Consider the following 20,847-nt stretch of genomic DNA (forward strand, 5'->3'; position numbering starts at 1 on the left):
TTTCAAGAGGAGGTTGCTATAAAGTGAGCCTAGCACCCACCCCAATTGCTCTTGTGTGTTAGTTCTCTTGGGCACATAGATGTTTCCCTGTCCACAACTCTCCTATGAGGTAACACTGCTTCTCATCAGAAGCTGAGAAGACCCTGGCCACCACAATCTTGACTGTCGCTGCTTCCAGAATTGTGAGCTAAATTGATCTTTATTATAACACGAAATAGTCTGGAGATAATTGCCATGACTAGAATGTTTGATATTGTTAAAATGCTTCTACTGCTCAAAGTGATCTATAGACTCAATCAATACCTATTGCATTCCCAAAGATTTTTTTTTTTTTTTTTTTTGTATTTCAGAAATAGTAAAAACAGTTGAAAAATGCATATGGATGCCTAAAGGCCCATGAATAGCTAAAACAATTGTGAAAAAGAACAAAGATGAAGGCATCACGCTTCCTGATTTCAAAAGGCATTATACTACTAAAAACAATATTGTACTGGTGTAAGGCTAGACCTAAACTGGTAGAACAGAAAGACTGGAAACAATGCTATGCATATACAGTCAGTTGACCTTAACTGGGACTCTACCATACACTCAAAATTGTGTTAAGGGGGCCAGAGACTATGTTAAATATTCTTACTACGTTAAAACAAACAAACAAACAAAAAACAGATAAGTAAAGTTTCCGAAGGTCCAAGTCTGCTCAGCCAAGAGTGCTGGAAAAGCTGGGTGTCTATATGCAAAAGAATCAAAATGTACCTATGTCTTACACTGCATTACACCAAACAAACAAAAAACCCCAATTCAAATGTAAGCCTGGCATGGTGGTACACACCTGTAATCTCAACACTTGGGAGATAGAGGCAGGAAGATCAGGAGTTCAAGGTCAGCTTTTGCTACATAGCAAGTTTGAGGTCAGCCTGGGCTACATGAGACCCTGTGTCAAACAACCAACCAACCAAACAAACAAACAAACAAAACTCAGGGTTGCCAAGTAGCTTAGTGAGTAAAGATACCTGCTGCCAAGCCTGATGACCTGAGTTCAATTCCTGGGAACCACGTGGGGAAAGGAGAACACTGTTTCCTGAAAGTCATTCTCTGACTGCCACATGTATACTGTGTACTGTGGTGCGTACACACACACACACACACACACACACACACACACACACACACTGCACAAATAAATGCAATTAAAAAGATAAGAAGCGAGCATCATTAATTCATTAATGGAGAAATTGAAGAAGCCCTAGTACACAGTGAGTGGAAAATGAAGCTAGGGATAGCAGTGTGGATATTCCTCAAAAACTGAAAAGTAGGACTGCATAGGCTTCAGCAATCCCATTTTGTTTTTAGTATTTACACACAAGACCTGGATTCAGGAAGCTTTGGGAGACATTTCATATGTAGACTATAGCACAGTTGAAAAGTGCAGTTTAAAACCGTACAGTGAGATATTACCATGCACCTGCTACTGACACCAAACTGATGGCAGTAATAACTGCAAAACCAATTGTTGGCATGACAACACCAAATAATGGTAAGATGTAGAGAAACCGGCACGGAAATACACTGCTGGTTTGAACGTAAAGAGGGCCAGGTACTCTGGACTATTGTTTGGCATTTTATTAAAAAGTTAACCACAGGATGATCACACTTCTCCCTTAGAGAAAGCATTTTGGGGGTTGGAGATTTAGCTCAGTGGTAGAGCGCTTGCCTAGGAAGTGCAAGGCCCTGGGTTTGGTCCTCAGCTCCAGAAAAAAAAAAGGGAGAGGGAGAGGGAGAGGGGGAGGGGAAAGGAGAGGGGGAGGGGGAGGGGGAGGGGAGGGGAGGGGGAAGGGAGGGGAGGGGAGGGGGAGGGGGAGGAGGAAGGGAGAGAGGGAGAGGGAGAGGGAGAGGGAGAGGGAGAGGGAGAAAGCATTTGCAATCACTTCGGCCACCACTCAAAATTTCTTCAGACTCCAATATTCCGTTGAACTAAGACCACTCTAGGGACGAAAACTGGAGTGCCAACATCCCACACCTTCCAAGTTGTTTCTGCCCTGAGAGCGCCCTCCTTGCTGCCCATCCTGGGAGAGATAGACAGAACCTCCACAGCCCTTCCTTGGGCTCCTCCTGGCTGCCCAGTTCAGTGCTCCCGTCATGAGCTACTTGGTGGCTTCGGAGTCTTCTTAGCAAGTGGCTTTGCCCTTGCAGCTGGAAAGGAGTGTTTCTGTCAGCTCTTGGCCCTGAGGACCCTAGTGGAAACCAAGCATCAAGTTTTACATAGAGCAGGATTAGGTATTAATTTTCATCTTGCCTCTCTGGATGACACAATTTAGATTTTGGTTTGTTTCTTTGTTTTTAATAGGGTCTAATATGTTTACCTGCTATTTATTTGTGTATTTTTATTTATGTATTATTTATTTACTTGTCTCTTTGTTTTCATCTTCCTCACTCCACCATACCTGGCAGCTTTATTGAAAAAAATATTACCTCTCTAACCCAGACTCAGGAGGACAAACATGGTATGCACTCACTCATAAGTGGATGCTAGGTATAAAGCAAAGGACAATCAGACTACAACCCACAGAACCAGGGAGGTTACATAGCAGGGGGGACCCTAGGATGACTGTGGCTTATAATAAGTTTTGGTTTTACTCAATCATTGGGCAAGCCTCAGTGAAACATTTCACTATTAGGATAAGGATTTGTACTGTATAAAACTGATAATAGAAAAAATAAATAAATGAAAATGAAAAAAAATTTACATCTAAAAGGTTTTGGTTTTGTTTTTTTTTTTTGTTTTTTTTGTTTTTTGTTTTTTGGTTTTTTTTTTTTGTTTTTTTTTTTTTGAGACAGGATTTTTCTGTGTAGTCCTGGCTGTCCTTGAACCTGATCCATCTGCCTTGCTTCCTGAATGCTGGAATCAAAGGTATGTGCCACCACTGCCTGACTAAGACTTTACCTCATAATTGGATTCTGATATATAAATTTTGGAGGGACACATATATTCACATCATAGTGTTCCATGCCTGGCCTCCTTGAAATTTATGTCTTCTTTACATACAACATTCATTTTATGGCATCCCAACAACCCTCCAAGTCTTAACTCATTCCAGCATTAACTTTAAGGGCTAATTCCCAAATCTCACCTAAATATTGTGTAAATCAGGTAAGGGGGAGGCCCAAGATATGGTTCATATGGAGACAAATTCTCTTCTGGCTGTGAACCTGAGAAGTCATACAGTTATATGCTTCAAACTTACAGCTGTGGTGGCGCTCGCCTTTAATCCCAGCACTGGGGGTCGGGGGCAGAGGCAGGTGAATCTCTGTGAGTTTGAGACCAGCCTGGTCCACAGAGCAAGATCTAGGACAGCCAGGTCTACAGAAGGAGACCCTGTCTCAACACAACAACAAACCCTGAAATGAACAAACAAGCATGCACGTGCACATGTTCTCCAAAAAGCCAAAGACTAGAAAAACAAAACAAAAACAAAACTGTAAGCATCATTGAGATTGTTCAGTGGGGGAAGAACACTTGCCACACAAACTTGAAGACTAGAGTTCGATGCGCAGAATCCATGCTTTTTAAACAAGCTGAATATGGTGCCTTGAATCTGTGTTCCCAGCACTCAGACAGCAAGATGAGAAGTAGAGACAGGAGAATCTCCTGGAATCTTGTGTGCCAGTTAGACGAGAGTGTGCAGCATGGCAGCAATGGTCAGAAAAACCCTGTCTCAAAAACCAGGTGGAAGGAGAGAACCAACTCCAGAAACTCTGACTGCCCTCTTCATGTGCAAAAACAATGAAAAAAAAAACTGAAGGCCGGGCCGTGGTGGCGCATGCCTTCAATCCCAGCATGCAGGAGGCAGAGGCAGGTGAATTGCTGTGAGTTCAAGGCCAGCCTGGTCTGCAGAGTGAGTTCCAGGACAGCCAGAGCTATGCAGAGAAACCCTGTCTTTTAAAACCAAATACATAAATGAAAAATACAACTGTGAGACAGACATTAGGTAGACACACCTATTCCAAATATCAGAAACAGGAAAGAAGGGGATAATTTGTCCCAAATAAGTCCTAAGCATGACAGGGCAGTATTTATTTAATTTCATTCTTTTCGTGTGTGTGTGCGTGGGTGGCGTGTGTGTGTGTGTGTGTGTGTGTGTGTGTGTGTGTGTGTGTGTTTAAGATATGTGCTCCAGTGAGTTTCATTAGGATTGTTTTCAGGGGCCTGGGTGAGGGTATTGTTTGTAGGAGAATGGACTCTCTACCAGAAGTTACAGGCTCCAGAGAATTTATTACCAACTGTTAACTACTTATAGACCCCCAGGGAAGGGTGAGGTGCCATGAGTCCCTCCCAACAGGAGAAGGTTTTTGTTTGTTTGTTTGTTTGTTTGTTTGTTTGAGACGGGTCTCCCTGTGTAGTCCTGACTAGCCTTGAAATCATTCTGTAGACCAGGTTGGCCTCTAATTCACAGAGATTCACTTGCCTCTGCCTCCTGAATGATGGGATTACAGGTGTGTGCCACCACACTCAACATATTTCTCTAGGAGGGGATACCAAGGTCTAGATGTCACTGGTGTCCCTTTCTCTTTTTATAAATATATTTTAAGATTTTCACTTTTATTTATGTATGTAGGGGGCTGGTTGCCGGAGGATGCCAAAAAGAGGGTGTTGAATCCCCTGGAGCTGGAGTTACAGGTAGTTGTGAGATACCTAATGTGGATGCCAGGAACTGAGCTCGAGTCCTCTGGAGAGCAGCAAGCACTCTTAACCACCATGCCATCTCTAGCCCCACCCCAACAGGGGAACTAGCTTAAGACTCAAGAACAAAGTCTGGCACAGCACTTCTCGTCAGCTGGAACCAGGTGCCTGCACCTCTCCCAGGCTGTTGATGAATACTGGCGCTCTATATTTCTGGGGTCATAAGTGGCAGAGCTCTTTGGGGCTCTACACCATGGGCAAATGGCCACTCGCTCTGGTTACAAGGCCATGGCTTTGCTAAGCACTATGCTGGTAAGAGTTTTAGAGCAGCTTTACTCCAGTTCTCCACTTGGATCTTAAGGCTCATCCAGGCATACTTTGAAATCTAGGTGGAGCTAGTCATGACTCCACAGCTCAGGAGCACTGTTTGCGTGCAGAGCTGGAACAGCGTAGAACCACCAAGGTTTATCTCTTCTAGTGGGTTGCTGCCCACGCTGAAACGGAGTCCAGATCCTATCAGCTATCCTCCAAAGGCCATACTCTAAATACATGGGTTACTAAGCCAGACAAGGTCTCTTGGGATGAATACTAAGGGCCCATTGAGAGCCTAAACTACCTCCTTTGTGATGGGAATGGAGCCTAAACAGTCATCAAATCCGAGGGAGCCTAAGTTCTGCTTACCTCTTAACAAGCCTGGTTAGTACACCACTTGCCTTTGAGGCATCTAGGAAGCGGCACTCCTTGGCATAATTCTCCTTTGAGTGATTGTCTCCTAAGCAAGTTTAGTAGTAAATCCTTATATCAGTTCTATGACTTCATTTCTTCTATGTCACAGGCAGCTGCTGAAAGGAGCGCTCCCCACTCAGATAGAATAGAATTAAAGGTTACAAAGGAGAAGGAAGGAAGGAAGGAGAAAAACTGGTTTTGACTTGGTTCAGGCTCTGTTCTCTGATTTAGGAAGAACAGGGTCAGGGCAGACTCTACCCATTAATAATAAGGAGATTTAACTGTAACGTGTACGGCAAGAGTTCTTCCGGTCAGAGCTTTAAAAGTGCATGTACTGAACAATCACTTGGATCGGAACAGTTTAATCCCCTACCCCCACCTCAAACCAACTGTTGACTGATTCATTGCCAACAAAGCAATGCAAGCTCTTTTTCTATAAACCACCGTCTGCGTGTATTCAATGAAACCATAGATCTACTATATGGGTATTTAAATATTCAGAATTCTATAAATATTGAATATTTATTGTAAGACAGCAAGTGCAATGACTTCTACGTTTGTAGTTAAATGAGATGGTCTGGAAAAATAATTCTAATTGGTAACGCAAGAATGATTACAATGTACTCTTAAATTTTAATTTTTATCTAAAATTTTTTTTTTCTGAGACAGGGTTTCTCTGGGTAATTTTGGTGCCTGTCCTGGAACTCACTCTGTAGACCAGGCTGAAATCACAGAGATCCGCCTGCCTCTGCCTCCCTGATTGTTGACATTAAAGGCATGCGCTACCACTACCTGGCTCTAAATTCTTTTTTTTTTTTTTTTTTTTTTTTTTTTTTTTTTTTTTTTTAGTTTTCTCTGTAGCTTTGGAGCCTGTCCTGGACAGGCTCTGTAGACCAGGCCGGCCTCGAACTCACAGAGATCCACCTGCCTCTGCCTCCCAAGTGGTGGGATTACAGGCGTGCGACACCACTGCCCGGCCTAAATTCTTAAATCTTCCTCTTTTTAAAATTAAACATTATTATAAAGAACTTGCAAATAAACCAGGCATGGTGGCACATGCCTTTAATCCCAGCACTTGGCAAGTAGAGGCAGGCAAAGCCAGTCAGGTCTTCAGAGTGAGTTCCAGGACAGCCAGAGCTCTGTTACACAGAAACCTTGTCTCAAAAAAGCCAAATGGGGGTTGGGGAGAAAGAAAAGAAAAGAAAAAAAGGGGGGTAATTAGCATGACAAGGAAAAGACAATGACTTAGAAGCTGTCACACAGCCACGCCAAGGTTTCAACACAGATGTTTTTATTTGACAACAGGCAACAAACTCTTCTAGTTGGTTCATTATGGAATGTAGATGGCTTTAGATTGGGGGTGATTTTTCAAACTGAACAACAATTTCAAGCTTTAAAACATTCAAGACTCAATAGAGATTTCCCGCTTTACATCTGGTCTCAAGTATTTTCTAATTGTTTTAGCAGTTTGGTATAGATTTGCTTTCAGGTAGGTGAGTAAAGATGATGCCGTTGTCTTTAAAAACAAGGTTGTTTTTTTGTTTTGTGTTGTGTTTGTTTTTGTTTTGCCATTACAGCTTCATTTATGTATGAGGATAGGTGATGGCAATGTGTTTTTGATCCTCGTTTAATCAGTTGGGTTCATGGCGTTATCTGTAAAAGAAAGGCTTGCAATTATTTTCTATTTTCCAGTAATGCCTCCCTTGTGCACATCTTTAGAAGGAGCCTACTAAGGACTACCAAGTCTTGCTCGCTCTCTCTCTCTCTCTCTCTCTCTCTCTCTCTCTCTCTCTCTCTCTCTCTCTCTCTCTAGTTTTTTGAGACAGGGTTTCTCTAAGTAGCTCTGGCTGTCCTGGAACTCACTATATAGACTAGGTTGGCCTCGAACTCACAAAGATCCGCCTGCCTCTGCCTCCTGAGTGCTGGGATTAAAGGCATGAACCACTACTGCCCAGCTGATTCTTTATAATAAAAGCCAAAGATCAGTATTTCAGCTGTATGAGATGCTGTGAAAATGCATTATGTGGAGATGGAGATGGCCCAGCTGGTAAAGGTGCTTGCCAGCCAACCTGTGTGCAAGCATGTACTCATGTACACAGGTCAATACACAAAATGTTAAACACTGAAATGTCCATTTCCTTCCTCACCTATGGATGTTGCCTTGTAAACTATAGTTTTGATGCTGTGAAAGAACGAAGGCACTACAAGAACTACAAAATATTTTGCCTGCTGGGCGGCAGCCGCAGCAGCGGCGGCGGCGGCAGCGCACGCCTTTAATTCCAGCACTTGGGAGGCAGAGGCAGAAGGATCTTTGTGAGGACAGCCTGGTTTACAGAGTGAGTTCCAGGACAGCCAGGGCTACACAGAGAAACCCTGTCTTAGAAAAAGAAAGAGAGACAACTTTTTCTTTCATATAAAGTGCAACTTCAACTTTTAAGACAAACTTATGATAGAGAAGTCACATTGATTTAATTAAAAGACATCTCTGTGTGGGTATAGGTACATGAGTGTTATTGCCTACAAAGGTCAGGGTAGTTGTGTCCCCCGGAGCTGGAATTATAGGTGACTGTGAGCACATGACACGGTGCTGGGGACCAAACCTGGGTCCTCTGCAAGAGCAATATGATCTCTTAACTACTGAGCCATCTCTCCAGCCTCTCGGTTTTAGTCTCTATAGGAGATACCATTTCCTTTTCGCTCCATTCTGCACAGTAAGACATGGAGAGTGTGTGGGTCAAAGGGTCTAGTCTGTGTACTCAGAACTCAGTTGCTCTGCAAAGCCAGAGCTTAAGAGGAGGCATTCCAGGAGCAGGACTGGGTGGGGGTTGGAGGGTCAGGTTCTGCTCAGCTCTTCCTTAGCTCCTACCCTCTGCTGCGGGTTACCTTTGTGATTATAATCAGGGACTCTGGCTCCTGGGTGGGCAGCTTAATGGGGTCTGAACATATCCACCTGGACCCTGCAAACATGCACTGCCTTGGATCCTCCCAGTTCCTTCCGATTCTCTTTCTCTTGATATCTACAACCCCCAACTCAGTCCCTGCTGGTGAAGACATTCACCCACTCCCCAGAGATCTTGACTGGAGCAGCCTCCCGGGGCTCCTCCTCGCCCAGATTGCAGAGCCTTGGACTTGGTTAACACAGGAGAGAGAAGGGGCCCTTATGTGGGGATGTCTGAGTGAGACAGGAACTAGACCACCGGGGGCAGTCCCTGAGCTGGGGTCCTCCCTTGTAGCCAAGGCACAGTGTGATCCCTGTGAACAGGGACTGTTCCAACTTCTTCCTTACACTCCATGTTCTTTGCCTGCTTAGGTCATCCTTGGAATGGGGTCGGTGTCTTTTGCATCCCCGGTGCTAGGATTACATCATGCTCTGCTTCTGTGGTGTCTAGGCATTGAACCAAGGGTTTCATGCATGCAAGGAAAGTCCTTTACCAACTGGGTTACATCCTGATTATCCCTTGACTGTTTATTTACTTTTTAAAAATTAATTAATTTGTTTGTTTGTTTATTGCTTAGGTAAGGTCTTACTATGTAGCCCTAGCTCTTCTGGGACTTGCTCACTAGACCAGGCTGGCCTTCAACTCACAGATACCTGTCTGCCTCATTGAGTACTGGAGTGCTGGACTTAAATGCATGCACCACTACACCTGGCTTGCAATGTCTTTAATTTTTTTTTCTTCAAGACAGGATTTCTCTGTGTAACTTTGGAGCCTGTCCTGGAACTCACTCTGTAGCCCAGGCTGGCCTCGAACTCGCAGAGATCCGCCTGCCTCTGCCTCCCGAGTGCTGGGATTAAAGGCGTGTGTCATGACCGCCCAGCTGCAACGTCTTTAATTTTTTAAAAGCGTTTGAATTGATTTTTAAGAGTATGAGTGCTTTCCTTGTATGGATGTCAGGCTGCAAAGATGCAACGTATGAATGACTTCAATAACAATACAAAGGGCAAGAAAGATACCTGGTGCAGTTTTTTCCATGTCTTGCTTTGATTTAGATTTCAGATTAGTGAGCATCTCCCTAGAATACAGAGAAAGTGCAGTGGACTGTCAATAGGCTGACACCAACAATTTGGAGACCCAAAAGTCATTCAAGCACACACATAAAAATTGGCCCATTCATATTGGAACTAAGAAAGGTTGTCTTCCTACTAAAAGGAATGGGGATGTGAAATTTACTTTTTTTTTTAGTGATATGTGTAACAGAAAAGACCAAAGAAAGAAGTAGAGGTTTTGAGAAAAGTTTCATTAGAGCTACTATTTTTGTTGTTTATCAATTAGTAAACAAACCACTGATCTCCCATAAAAGGGGTGGGGGTGGGGAGTTTGAACAATTAGCCATGCAAAAAGCAGGCAGGTTACTCACCCCACCTTCTTTGAGACAGCTTGAACTATGTAGCCCTAACTGGCCTGGAAGACACTCTGTAGATCAGATTCTACAGAAGAAATCAGAATGTGGTGACGCCCAGCTGCAGTCCCCGCACTGGTGAGGTGGAGGCCGGGCTGACTGGAGCTCAAGGCCTGTTTATCCCAGCAGAGTTCCAGGAGACAGAGGCAAAGGGAAGCCACTATGTAAATCAGGCTGGCCTCGAAGTCAAAGAGATTCTCCTGCTACTGCCTCCCAGATGCTCGCATTGAAGGCATGCAAATCTTACCTATTTCTCCATTTTAAAGGAAAAAGCCGGACACCAAATGTGTGCCTCCACAAAAACAGTACTAAGAGAACAGAGCATGAAAGCTCTTCTCTAGGACACTGCCGTAGTAGAAATAGACTTCTGGGCTCTTTTACCCTTTGAACTCTCTTATTTCTTACAGATATGACAGCCATGCTCACAAAAGCAAAATCCTAAATAATTTAATATCAAAATCATCTGTGAGCCGGGCGGTGGTGGCGCACACCTTTAATCCCAGCACTCGGGAGGCAGAGCCAGGTGGATCTCTGTGAGTTCGAGGCCAGCCTGGACTACCAAGTGAGTCCCAGGAAAGGCAAAAAGCTACACAGAGAAACCCTGTCTCAAAAAACAAAACAAAACAAAACAAAAACAAAAACAAAAAAAAAAATCATCTGTGAGAAAAGTACACATAAAGCAGAGGAAGTGGAAACAATGTCCTCCATAAAAACAGCAACACCAGCATAGTGCAACTGGTGTCGGGGACACTTGTCACTACAGACTGAGCGCCTTCCTGCATTTCTTTTCAGCGGGTACAAAGGATAAGGCTAAGAACAGCTCATGGAGAGGCATCCTCCCTGGATGTCCCACAACCCAAAGACACACAAGATTACATACATATACATGGAGGGGTTTGTTTTTATGTCGCCAATGATAACTTGCACGTTATCGTCAGCATCGCTGTCACTGTGGCTGGTCTCATCATCTTCTTCAGAACATCCCTATGGAGTGATAAAGACACAGGGAAAAGTCAAAATGAAGTAGACGGAACTTTGGGCCATCAAAGAAGGACTTCTGTCTTAATGTTAACCCTACGGTTGATCGTATTTTTTTTAAAAATAATTCTTTATTTTTATTTTATGTGCATTAGTGTTTTGCTTGCGCGTATGTCTGTGTGAGGGTCCTCTGGAACTGGAGGTACAGACAGTTGTGAGCTGCCATGTGGATGCTGGGAATTGAACCCGGGTCCTCTGGAAGAGCAGTCAGTGCTCTTAACCGCTGAGTCATCTCTCCAGCCCCCAATGGTTGATAGTCTTAAGTGATGAAAATAAAGTCGGTACGAAGCTTAGTAAACCTTGTACCTTATAACTTGACCACTGCCCCTCTCCCACATCAACATCATTAGGTAGGTACCTTGATAACTTTGGAAAAAATGGGCCTTGGGTACAGTGTTCTTATAAGGGTAGATTGCTCACATTAATGAAAGCACCAGATACCCTGACAAGATCTAAGTTGGTTCTAGAATATTTTAGTGGCATTGGTTGTTGACTATAATCCTCAATTTGCTTTTATTATGGCTGACATTTATTTTCTTTCTTTCAAAATCTCAAAAGGAAATCTGAACGTGCTGGTGCGCATCTGCAGTCCCAGCACTGGGGAGGTGGAGGCAGGGCTGAAAGCTCAATGCCATCTTTTAATCCCACCACCACTGGGGAGGCAGAAGCAATTGGATCTCTGTGAGTTCGAGACCACCCTGGTCTACCATAGTGAGTTCTGGGGCAGCCAGGGCTCCATAGCAAGGCTCTGTCTCAAAAAAAAAAAAAAAATGAGAGAGAGATTATATCCATCTAGGCCACATTCACCTTAGCTTTCCAGGGCTGTGGCCCTGGCTTCAGGGTAGGCATGCAGCAGCTACTTGAAAAGAATCATTACTTTGGTAGTAAATCTTCAATATTCATGTATTCTATACTTACAAATTCACCTATTTATTAAAATTCAGTTGTAACACTTAAATCAATACTTTCAGTGCCCAATGTGAATTTTCCTGGCTGAGGTTGAACCTTGGCCTTCTTGTTTCAGCTCTCATACTTTTTTTTTTTTTTTTTTTTTTTTTTTTTTTTTTTTGGTTTTTTTCGAGACAGGGTTTTTCTGTGTAGCTTTGCGCCTTTCCTGGAGCTCACTTGGTAGCCCAGGCTGGCCTCGAACTCACAGAGATCCGCCTGCCTCTGCCTCCCAAGTGCTGGGATTAAAGGCGTGCGCCACCACGCCCGGCTCAGCTCTCATACTTTAAGCACATATCCTCTGCACTGTCCACTTAATACCACAATTTTCACACTTATGTTCCTTTTAATGGTAGCCCCTACCCTCAGGCATAGTGCTAAAACTCTATGCAGTGTGTCTAAGCACACAAGACTGTGTTGTGCTGTGTATTATGTTTAAATTTTTTTTTTTTTTTTTGGTTTTTTCGAGACAGGGTTTCCCTGTGTAGCTTTGCGCCTTTCCTGGGACTCACTTGGTAGTCCAGGCTGGCCTCGAACTCACAGAGATCCTCCTGCCTCTGCCTCCCGAGTGCTGGGATTAAAGGCGTGCGCCACCACCGCCCGGCCATGTTTAAATTTTAAAGTGTGTGTGTGTGTGTGTGTGTATGAGAGAGAGAGAGAGAGAGAGAGAGAGAGAGAGAGAGAGAGAGAGAGAGAGAGAGAAGACAGAGACAGAGACAGAAGCACATGTGTGGAGGCCAGAAGACAACTTTCAAGAGTTGGTTTTCTCCTTATACCTTGTTTGGGACAGTATAGCTCTTGTTTCTGCCATGCTGAATACTTCAGGCTAGCAGGCCTACAAGCTTCTAGATAATCCTGTGTCTGCCTCCCATCTCACCATAGGAGTGCTGGGATTACAGATTGAAGGCACTTGTTTTGCTTGGTGTAGCCCTGACTGTCCTGGAACTCGATTTGTAGACCTGCTGGCCTTGAACTCACGCCTGCCTCAGCCTCCTGAGAGTGCTGGGATTAAAGGTATGGGACATCACATCTGGCTTAAAAAAAAAACTTTTTATGGGCTAAAAAAACCTTTTCACAGACCCATATTTTAGAAAATGATAACAAAAATACATAGTATTCCAAAATTGGCTGAACTATAGTAAGGCAGGACTGTCATCGGCCCCTTCTGCTACTTACTTCATTAATAAGCCAAGCCCAAACCCGCTACATGTGCAGTCACACTTGACAGTTTACTCATGTTTTGCTCTACCAAGGAAAATTCTTAGGCTATATACCAAAAAGAATGTATAACCATTCTTATGTGTATGGCTATTTTAAAAAAAATATTTATTTTTTATAGCTGGGCTGTGGTAGCGCACGCCTTTAATCCCAGCACTCCGGAGGCAGAGCCAGGCAGATCTCTGTGAGTTCGAGGCCAGCCTGGGCTACAGAGTGAGTTCCAGGACAGGAACTAAAGCTATACAGGGAAACCCTGTCTCAAAAAATAAAAAAAAAATTATTTATTTTTTAATCACACTCATTATATTCATTAATTACACTCATGATATTAATTACATTTTTGGTATTCATTGATCACATTCGCAGTATTCATTCAATAATTATATTTATAATATTCATTAATTACATTAATTGTATTGATTTATTACATTCATGATATTATATCCTGTTACTACTGTCCATTGTGGGGTTTTTAATCACACAAAACAGAGATGCTGTACTTAGGAAATCATTGCTCTATATTTCTTTCTTGTCCGTCTTGAGATAACGTCTAATCTTTCTGGTGTATGACTACTTTTATGCTAAACATATACCTACTTCTATTAAATTTCATATTTTAAAATTGGGCGAACTCAAAACTGGCAAGATTTTATTTTATTTTGGTCTTAGACATACCCCCTCACACTGAACATGTTAAAATCACATTTATATTACATGTTGAGGGAAAGGGAGATGGCTTAGTGGGTAAAGCCATGATAGCCATGATAGCCTGGCAGCCCAAGTTTGATCCTCAGAACCCATATAAAAAATTAAGATCTATGGAGCCAGCGAGGTGGCTCCGTAGATTAAGGCACTTTCCACCAAGCCTGAGAAGCACAGGGTGGAAGGAGAGAACTTCAAGTTGTCCTCTGGCAGCCACACAAATACCCACATATACACAAACACACAGAGTAAAAATTAATAATAAATTAAATACATTTATTTATTAAGATGTATTTATATTTTTAATTATATGTGTGTATACATGAGTGATAGTGTCCTCAGAGGGCAGAGGTTAAGACCCCCCTGGAGTTGGGTGTTAGAAGAGGTTGTGAGCTATATAATGGGGGGGCTGGGAATCAAACTCAGGTCTTCTGGAATAGCAGTAAGAACTCTTAACCACTGAGCCAACTCTCTGCCCATATTGCATTCATATTACAAAGTCCCACTTTAAAAATGTCCAAGCAAATTGATAGGCATTTAGAGAAGTGGAATGGAGGGAGACTCTGAATCAAGTCAGTTGAAGGACTTGTGATGTATAACATATCTTGGAGAAGATTTAGGCCTACCGTGATAGTGGGAAGAAGGCTTGGGGCTGGAGAGATGGCCCAATGGTTAAGAATGCTTGTAGCCGGGCGCAGGCCTTTAATCTCAGCACTCGGAAGCAGAGGCAGGAGGATCTCTATGAGTTCGAGGACAGCCTGGTCTACAGAGCAAGATCCAACAGAGGCACCAAAACTACACAGAGAAACCCTGTCTTGAATAAACAAAATTAATTAATTAATTAATTAATTAATTAAAAAATGCTTGTGGCTCTTCCAGAGGACCAAAGTTTGACGACGGCACCCACATTAGCTGGCTCACGACTACCTGTAACTCCAGCTCTAGGAGTAGCTAAAGCCCCAATGCCTTTGATGTTTGTGGGTACCTGTACTCATGTGCATATATCTACACACACATGCACAGAATTAAAAATAAAATAAATTTTTAAAAGTTTGAAGGTCTAGCCTGTGGAAGGAACATTAGATTTGTTAGTATTGGTTCAAAGGAGCTGAATTAGAATAGATGGTTTAAAAGTACAGCAAGAAGTCATTTGCTGTTGTGGAGCTACTCCAGGATCTATGGGGCTTCCTTAGGAAGTGCTTTATTCTCCATCAATAGAAAATCATGTAATCACATGCTACAATTCTACAAGCAATTCAAGCACAGTATGATTTACTAGGTCAGATGATCTTCCCTGGGACCGAACTCTAAACAGTCTGTAGACACACGAACATATCTAGCACCTGGTTTTCAGAAGGGTAAATCACATGGGTATATTTGTTTTCTATTATTCTTGCTTCTAAATACATCTCCACCAACAGGCAGGGAAAGAACAAGAAAAAGAGAATACTCTCTGAGTATCGATGAGTATGCATCGATCCCTGTTTCAAAGCCCTAACAGGATTTATGGGAGAAATATATTGACCATATTTAACTGATGAGTTAAACACATTCACAGCGTGGTTCAGTTTTCAGTGGTTCTAACACCATATCTCTTCTAGTATGTTTAGAATGCAGCAACACCCCCCCCACTCCCCCCCACCCCCCGCCATTTGATGTGTGTTTCGGGTTCTCACATCTTGGTGTGTTTTGGTTTTCCTTGTCCCACTTACAGCTTGGCAAGCGTCACTATCATCAGTACTGCTGACTTGGTTCTCTTGAAGAACATCTTGCAGGTGAAGGGATGAGTTGGCATGGCTAGAGGAAAGTATCATAATAGTCAACACACTGGAGAGTTTTCCACCTCAACACCAGATTGCATGCAGTTCAGAAACCCAAGCAATGAAACTAAAGTACAATCTGGGGCTAAAACCAAATGATTGAATAACTGGGACGGACTTCAGAAAATGCATTGAACAGAATATTGAGACTGAAGGGCGTTATCTAGATCAACTTTTTCATCTTATAGATTAAGAAACAAACAGCGAGATGACTGTTTTGACTCTACTTAGTTTGTTCTAGTTTCATTGGCCCAAATATTGTTGCAGTTTTAATGGGCTCACTTGATATATGTATTTTGCTCTCCACTTTGTTACCTTTTAAAAGCTTCAGTTTTGGATTTTTACCCAGTTCGTTCTTGCTTTGGGTTCAGGTCACAATTACTAGCGTAAGTTTGTTTTCCAATATTCCTAACAGAAAGCGATTTGTTAGCAAGTTCCAGGAAAGGCGCAAAGCTGCACAGAAAAACCCTGTCTCGAAAAACCAAGAAAAAAGACAGAAAAAAAAAGGAAAAAAAAAAAAAAAGAAAGAAACCGATTTGTCGATTTGTCAGTGGTCCCTAGCTATTTGCACTGTGTTGAGATTCTGACCCTAGAGCACCTGCACTGGAGAATGTGTTTTTTTCTAGGCAGTCCAGATCATGCTTCTGCCTGTGCTTCCACTCCCACCCTCTGTTCCCATCATTAAATAAAGAGGCTCTGAGACTAAGTTACATCTAAACTGTTTTCTCCCGGAGTTTCTGGGAACGCAGTTATCAGTTCTCTGAGACACTGTATCTCATTCAGTAGCCTGAGCAACTGGAATGCACTTGGCCTTGGGAGAATCCCTACTGAAAACTGAGTACAAAAGAGAAATTGCTATCCACCATTGTTCATAGAGGGCTTCAGAACAGCATGAAAAATAAAAATCCAAAATTTCAATAGTATTTTTCTTTAAAGACACAGCAAGGTACCAGTTTCAATCAGTGAGAAAACCAAAGACTCTCTTCTCTTGGAAAAAGAAAGTGTGATAAATTCTCAGTTACTGCTCTAGAAGATCCCATAGAAGTGTACATTTGTGTGCTGTTCATCAAATCATGTGACAAGGTAGTCAGTGTACTTCTTGTTCACTTGAGTTGGAATCAGCTGCCAACACAAAGATAACAGTGGTTAATGTGAATAGAATCTTGCACAGCTTACCCCAGGGATTCCTCCTCCTTCTTCTCAGTGTCATCATCTGTAATGAAAAATAAAATGTGAAAATGCACATGTAAGGCAAACGGTGGCAGGAAGGGGAGGAAGTAGCTTGGAAGGCCTCTTGGGCTTGAACTGCTGGGGGCAGGAGACCGTAACATGCGGAATGATACTGCCAAACCTAAACACAACTGAGATTTTATTAACAGCCTATCAAATAGTTGGAGGAGAGGTAGTAACAGTCACCAGTTTTAGACCCTTTAAACTGCCAAGGGTATAAAAGGAGAAAAAATATTTGTAAAAATTTGTCTTTCACTACTTTTTTAAGTGTTTTAAAATTTGCGTCCATATATACCAAGAAAAATATTTTCATTTATTCTTCCGACTCTGAGTAAACTTGCAAAAATCCTTTTATACCTAAGTTAATGTGTGTATTGAGCATATTTAGCACTTTAAGAAGGAAGTTCTTTTCTTGAAACAGGTGAAGAAAAATGAGCTGAAAAAGGAGGATGCTGAGCAGAAAGTTACCTGAGTTCATCTGAAGGGTCTCTACCCCAAGAAGCACTTTTGTGAGAGCTAATAGCAAAGGACCTGAGCTGCTGGAGCTCATTCCTATGAAGGCTTAACAGTTTGCTTTAAAAAAAAATGCCTAGGCTGGCAAAACATAAAAAAACCAAAACAACCAAAAATAGCAGGGTGGACTTAGGGGTGACTTCAAGGTGGAATACTTGCCCAGTGCAGAGGGAGGCCTCGGCTTGATTCCCAACACTGTGAATGAAACAAGAATAAAAAGGCAAAATGAAGCCAGGCTGTGGTGGCGCACACCTTTAATCCCAGCACTCGGGAGGCAGAGGCAGACGGATCTCTGTGAGTTCGAGGCCAGCCTGGTCTACAGAGCGAGATCCAGGATAGGCACCAATACTACACAGAGAAACCCTGTCTCAAAAAAAATAAAAAATAAAAAAAAGGCAAAATGAGGATTAAAACATATACAGACCCAAATACAAATAAAATTCATATTTAACACATTAAGTCAAAGCACTTTGAAGATATCTCCACATTTATCATTGCATGTTCTAGGAGATACGGAAGCAAGAGTGTGTACATTTTGTGGCAAGTGAGGCTGTTATGTCAGAAGGTTAAGCCGCCGCTTTATTGTTTTGTTTTCCTTAGGCAGTCTCATTGTACCGCCCTAGCTGGCCTGGAGCTCGCTATGTAGACCAGGCTAGCCTCAGACTCACAGAGCTCAGCCTACCTCTGTCTCCCATGTGCTGGGATTAAAAGTATACACCACCACATCCAGTTTACTTTGTCTTATTTGTTTGCTTTTGTTTTTGCCAGTACAGGGTTTCAGACAGGCCTGGCTGTTCTGAAACTTGCTCTGCAGACCAGGCTGGCCTCGAATTCAGAGATACATGCTATCTCCTAAATGCTGGGATTAAAGGTGCCACCACTACTGCCCGACTCCAGCTCACTGTATTAAGGTGAAAAAGTGAATCCAAAATATATGTTTAAATGCCTCAGTTTACAGGACTTCTGTTGTTGAATGGGTCCCTCAATTTGATTGGGGAGAACTACCAGATGCCCCAATTCTAGGAGAAAGTAGGAAGGGGATGATAACTACCAGCTCACACTGGGACATTCTGGTCTCCAGTAACAATGCTCTTTTCCAACAGTGTCCAAAGGTAGTTCCACACGGGTTAGTAGATAACTCTGATTAGTTCATTCGTAAAAGTTTGGTTGTTCATCATTCTAGTTGCCTCCAGTTAAAGAGAATCCCTGATTTTGTTTGACAGTTTTAGAGAAAACTAAGGATCCTCGGATGACATTACTTAGAAATCAGGGGGCAGGCGGCATGAGAAACAAGAAAACCTGGAGAGACAGAGATGGTTTCCCCTCTGCTCAGGGGGAATTGGAAAGAAACAGTGTCTCTGAATTCAGGCCCAGAAGGGTCATTTTCCTCCTTTAGACAGTGATAGAAAAAAAAAGTAGGTCTTTACCTTCGAAAAACCAGCGTTCTTCATCTTCAAATTCTGTGAACTCCATTGCGCTGCATTCTGCTTCAGATGTCTGGGGCGTCTGCTCCTCGGACATGGCTGTGGAATTAGGCTCCTGTGTTTGGGAAGAGGATCCGGGGGGAGACCTGTTGGAGGAGCTGATACCCCAGTCTAGGTGGCTGCTATGAATGAAGGCCTGAGGATCTGGGCCGGAGCTTTAAAAGCTCTCATCACAGCCTCTGTTTGTGATGTTGTGGAGGGTGGGGCTTGGGTGGGGCCTAGGTAAGGAGTCCAGGGCCCAGGCCCAGGACTAGGGGGGCAGGGGCTGGGGCCAGAGAGCCCCGAGTGTTGGAAATGGGTAGAGCCAGAGTCCTAAAAAGGCCTACTCTCAATCAAGGTCTTAGAAAACACTGGCATTTAAGTTTTCCTTCAGCTAGGGTGGCAGTATTAAGAAAACCTCTGTGATCTAGTTAGTATTGGGGTGAGGTGGCAGGTCCTATACGCTTCCTTTTGCAGGATCGGGTATCAGAGCTTCCACCTTACCACCAACTCACTACCAACTTACCACCGTGGAGCTTGCCTTTCCCAATCTACCCTTACAGACGTTCTTTTTCGGCACTTGTGAAGAACAGGAGGGGGGGTGGGCTTAGCAGGCAGTGGTGTTGGAAGGGCTACCGTGGTTGGGTACCAGACCACAGGAGATGAGGCCCAGAGGCAAGGAAATAGGCTGGGGGTAGGCAGGCAGTTTGTAGAGGTGTAGAATGAGAGAAGGTCACATGTCTGCGGTACCCCTTACCCCAATCCTCTGAGGGCATAGAAAAAAAATTGGCGTCTGGGTTCTCTCAGCTGGGGCAGAAACACTAAGATAGACTATCTGGGACTTAGCTGGGGGGCAGGGGCGCGGGCGCGGAGGAGGCAACCCTCACACCCTTCCTTTCACGTGTCAGCTACGGAAACTCCCTACCTTACAAAGGCTACAGTAGGACCACACTGTGAAGTTGGGCTCTCCTTATCAACCTCCGGGCACAGGATGTTAGTGTTCCCAGATGTACTTGAGGGCCACAGAAGGTGGGGTGTGGGTCTCGTGGGCAGTAGGCACGAGGAGGCTGGAATGAGCGTCATCCACAGATGGGGGTGGGTCTGTGGGCAGTGGGCAAGAGGCTGGAATGAGCGTCATCCGCAGGTGGGGGTGGGTCTGGTGGGCAGTGGGCAGTAGGCAAGAGGCTGGAATGAGCATCGTAATGAGTAGGGCTGGTGTCAGGAGCTGCGGGGTTGTGTGGGGCAGGGGGTAAGATAAAGGAGGGGATGGGTGGAGAGGTGGGTCGGGAACTAGAGAATACCGCACTCTGGTAGGACCTACCCCAAAGGGGCTTCCTCATTAGAGGGCTTAGAACACACTTGCTGCTAGGTTTTCCCTCAGCTCGCCTGGAAGCAGCAAGAAAATGTCTCATCTAGTTAATGCTTGGGGGTGGGCTGTCCTATGTTCTTCCTTTCAGTGAGTCAAATATTGAACCCCCTACCTTACAAAGCCAGCAAGACCTCACCGCAGAATTTGTCTCGATTTTCCAGCTAATCTGCACTGCTCCTCTGATGCCCACGCAATCCTTTCAGAGGACTGAAAGTGGTGGGGATGAAGGACAGGGTGCGATGCGGTGTGTGGTGGTGCCAGGTCTGGGGGACCGGAAGGTGAGATGGTGTGCTGGAGAGGGGTAGTGTGATGTAAGATGAGATTGTTACACCTTTGTAGCAGGCTAAAGCCTCATCCCTGTCCTTTGAGGGATGATGCTAGAAACCACCAGCACATAGATTTTCCTTCAGCTACTCTAGAAGCACTAAAAACGTCTGCACTCTAGATTAATACCTTCTTGAGACAAAGTCTCAGTATGCAGCCCCACCTGATCTGGAACTTGCTATGTAGATCAGGCTGGCCCCAAACTCACAGAGATCCATCCTCCCGCCTTTGACCTCCCCGAGTACTGTCATTAAAGAACTGCACTACCACACTACCTACCTTCTAGTTACTATTTTGTGAGGGTCAGTTGCTCCTCAGCTTTTCCTTGTATTGGGTCAGTTAGTGGAAAGTCTTACTTCGTAAAGGTGGCCAGACCTCACTGTGGAGTATGACTCTCCTTCCCAGAGACCTGTGCAGACC

General features: G+C 43.7%; 1 protein-coding gene across 11 annotated transcripts; it reads right to left on the reverse strand.

Annotated features, from left to right (window-relative positions):
* Nucleotides 1–6,678: 6,678 nt before the first annotated feature.
* Nucleotides 6,679–20,368, reverse strand: LOC102908385 (testis-specific protein TSX-like). Of its 11 annotated transcripts, none has more exons than XM_042269304.2 (8): nucleotides 20,216–20,368; nucleotides 18,699–18,810; nucleotides 17,431–17,466; nucleotides 16,705–16,741; nucleotides 15,421–15,505; nucleotides 10,686–10,789; nucleotides 9,360–9,418; nucleotides 6,679–7,057 (listed from the first exon to the last, which is right to left on the reverse strand). In XM_042269304.2, the coding sequence occupies exons 2-8, from the start codon at nucleotides 18,790–18,792 to the stop codon at nucleotides 7,032–7,034; spliced, it is 441 nt and encodes a 146-aa protein (XP_042125238.1). In that variant the 5' UTR covers nucleotides 18,793–18,810; nucleotides 20,216–20,368; the 3' UTR covers nucleotides 6,679–7,031. The 11 variants fall into 11 exon arrangements, with proteins under 11 accessions (XP_042125238.1, XP_042125235.1, XP_076417718.1 ...); XM_042269301.2 differs by having other exon boundaries at nucleotides 15,385–15,505; nucleotides 20,216–20,355; XM_076561603.1 differs by having other exon boundaries at nucleotides 15,385–15,505; nucleotides 18,699–18,794; nucleotides 20,216–20,350.
* Nucleotides 20,369–20,847: the final 479 nt, after the last annotated feature.

This window comes from Peromyscus maniculatus, chromosome X (assembly GCF_049852395.1).
Source record: "Peromyscus maniculatus bairdii isolate BWxNUB_F1_BW_parent chromosome X, HU_Pman_BW_mat_3.1, whole genome shotgun sequence".
Lineage (NCBI taxonomy): Eukaryota > Metazoa > Chordata > Mammalia > Rodentia > Cricetidae > Peromyscus > Peromyscus maniculatus.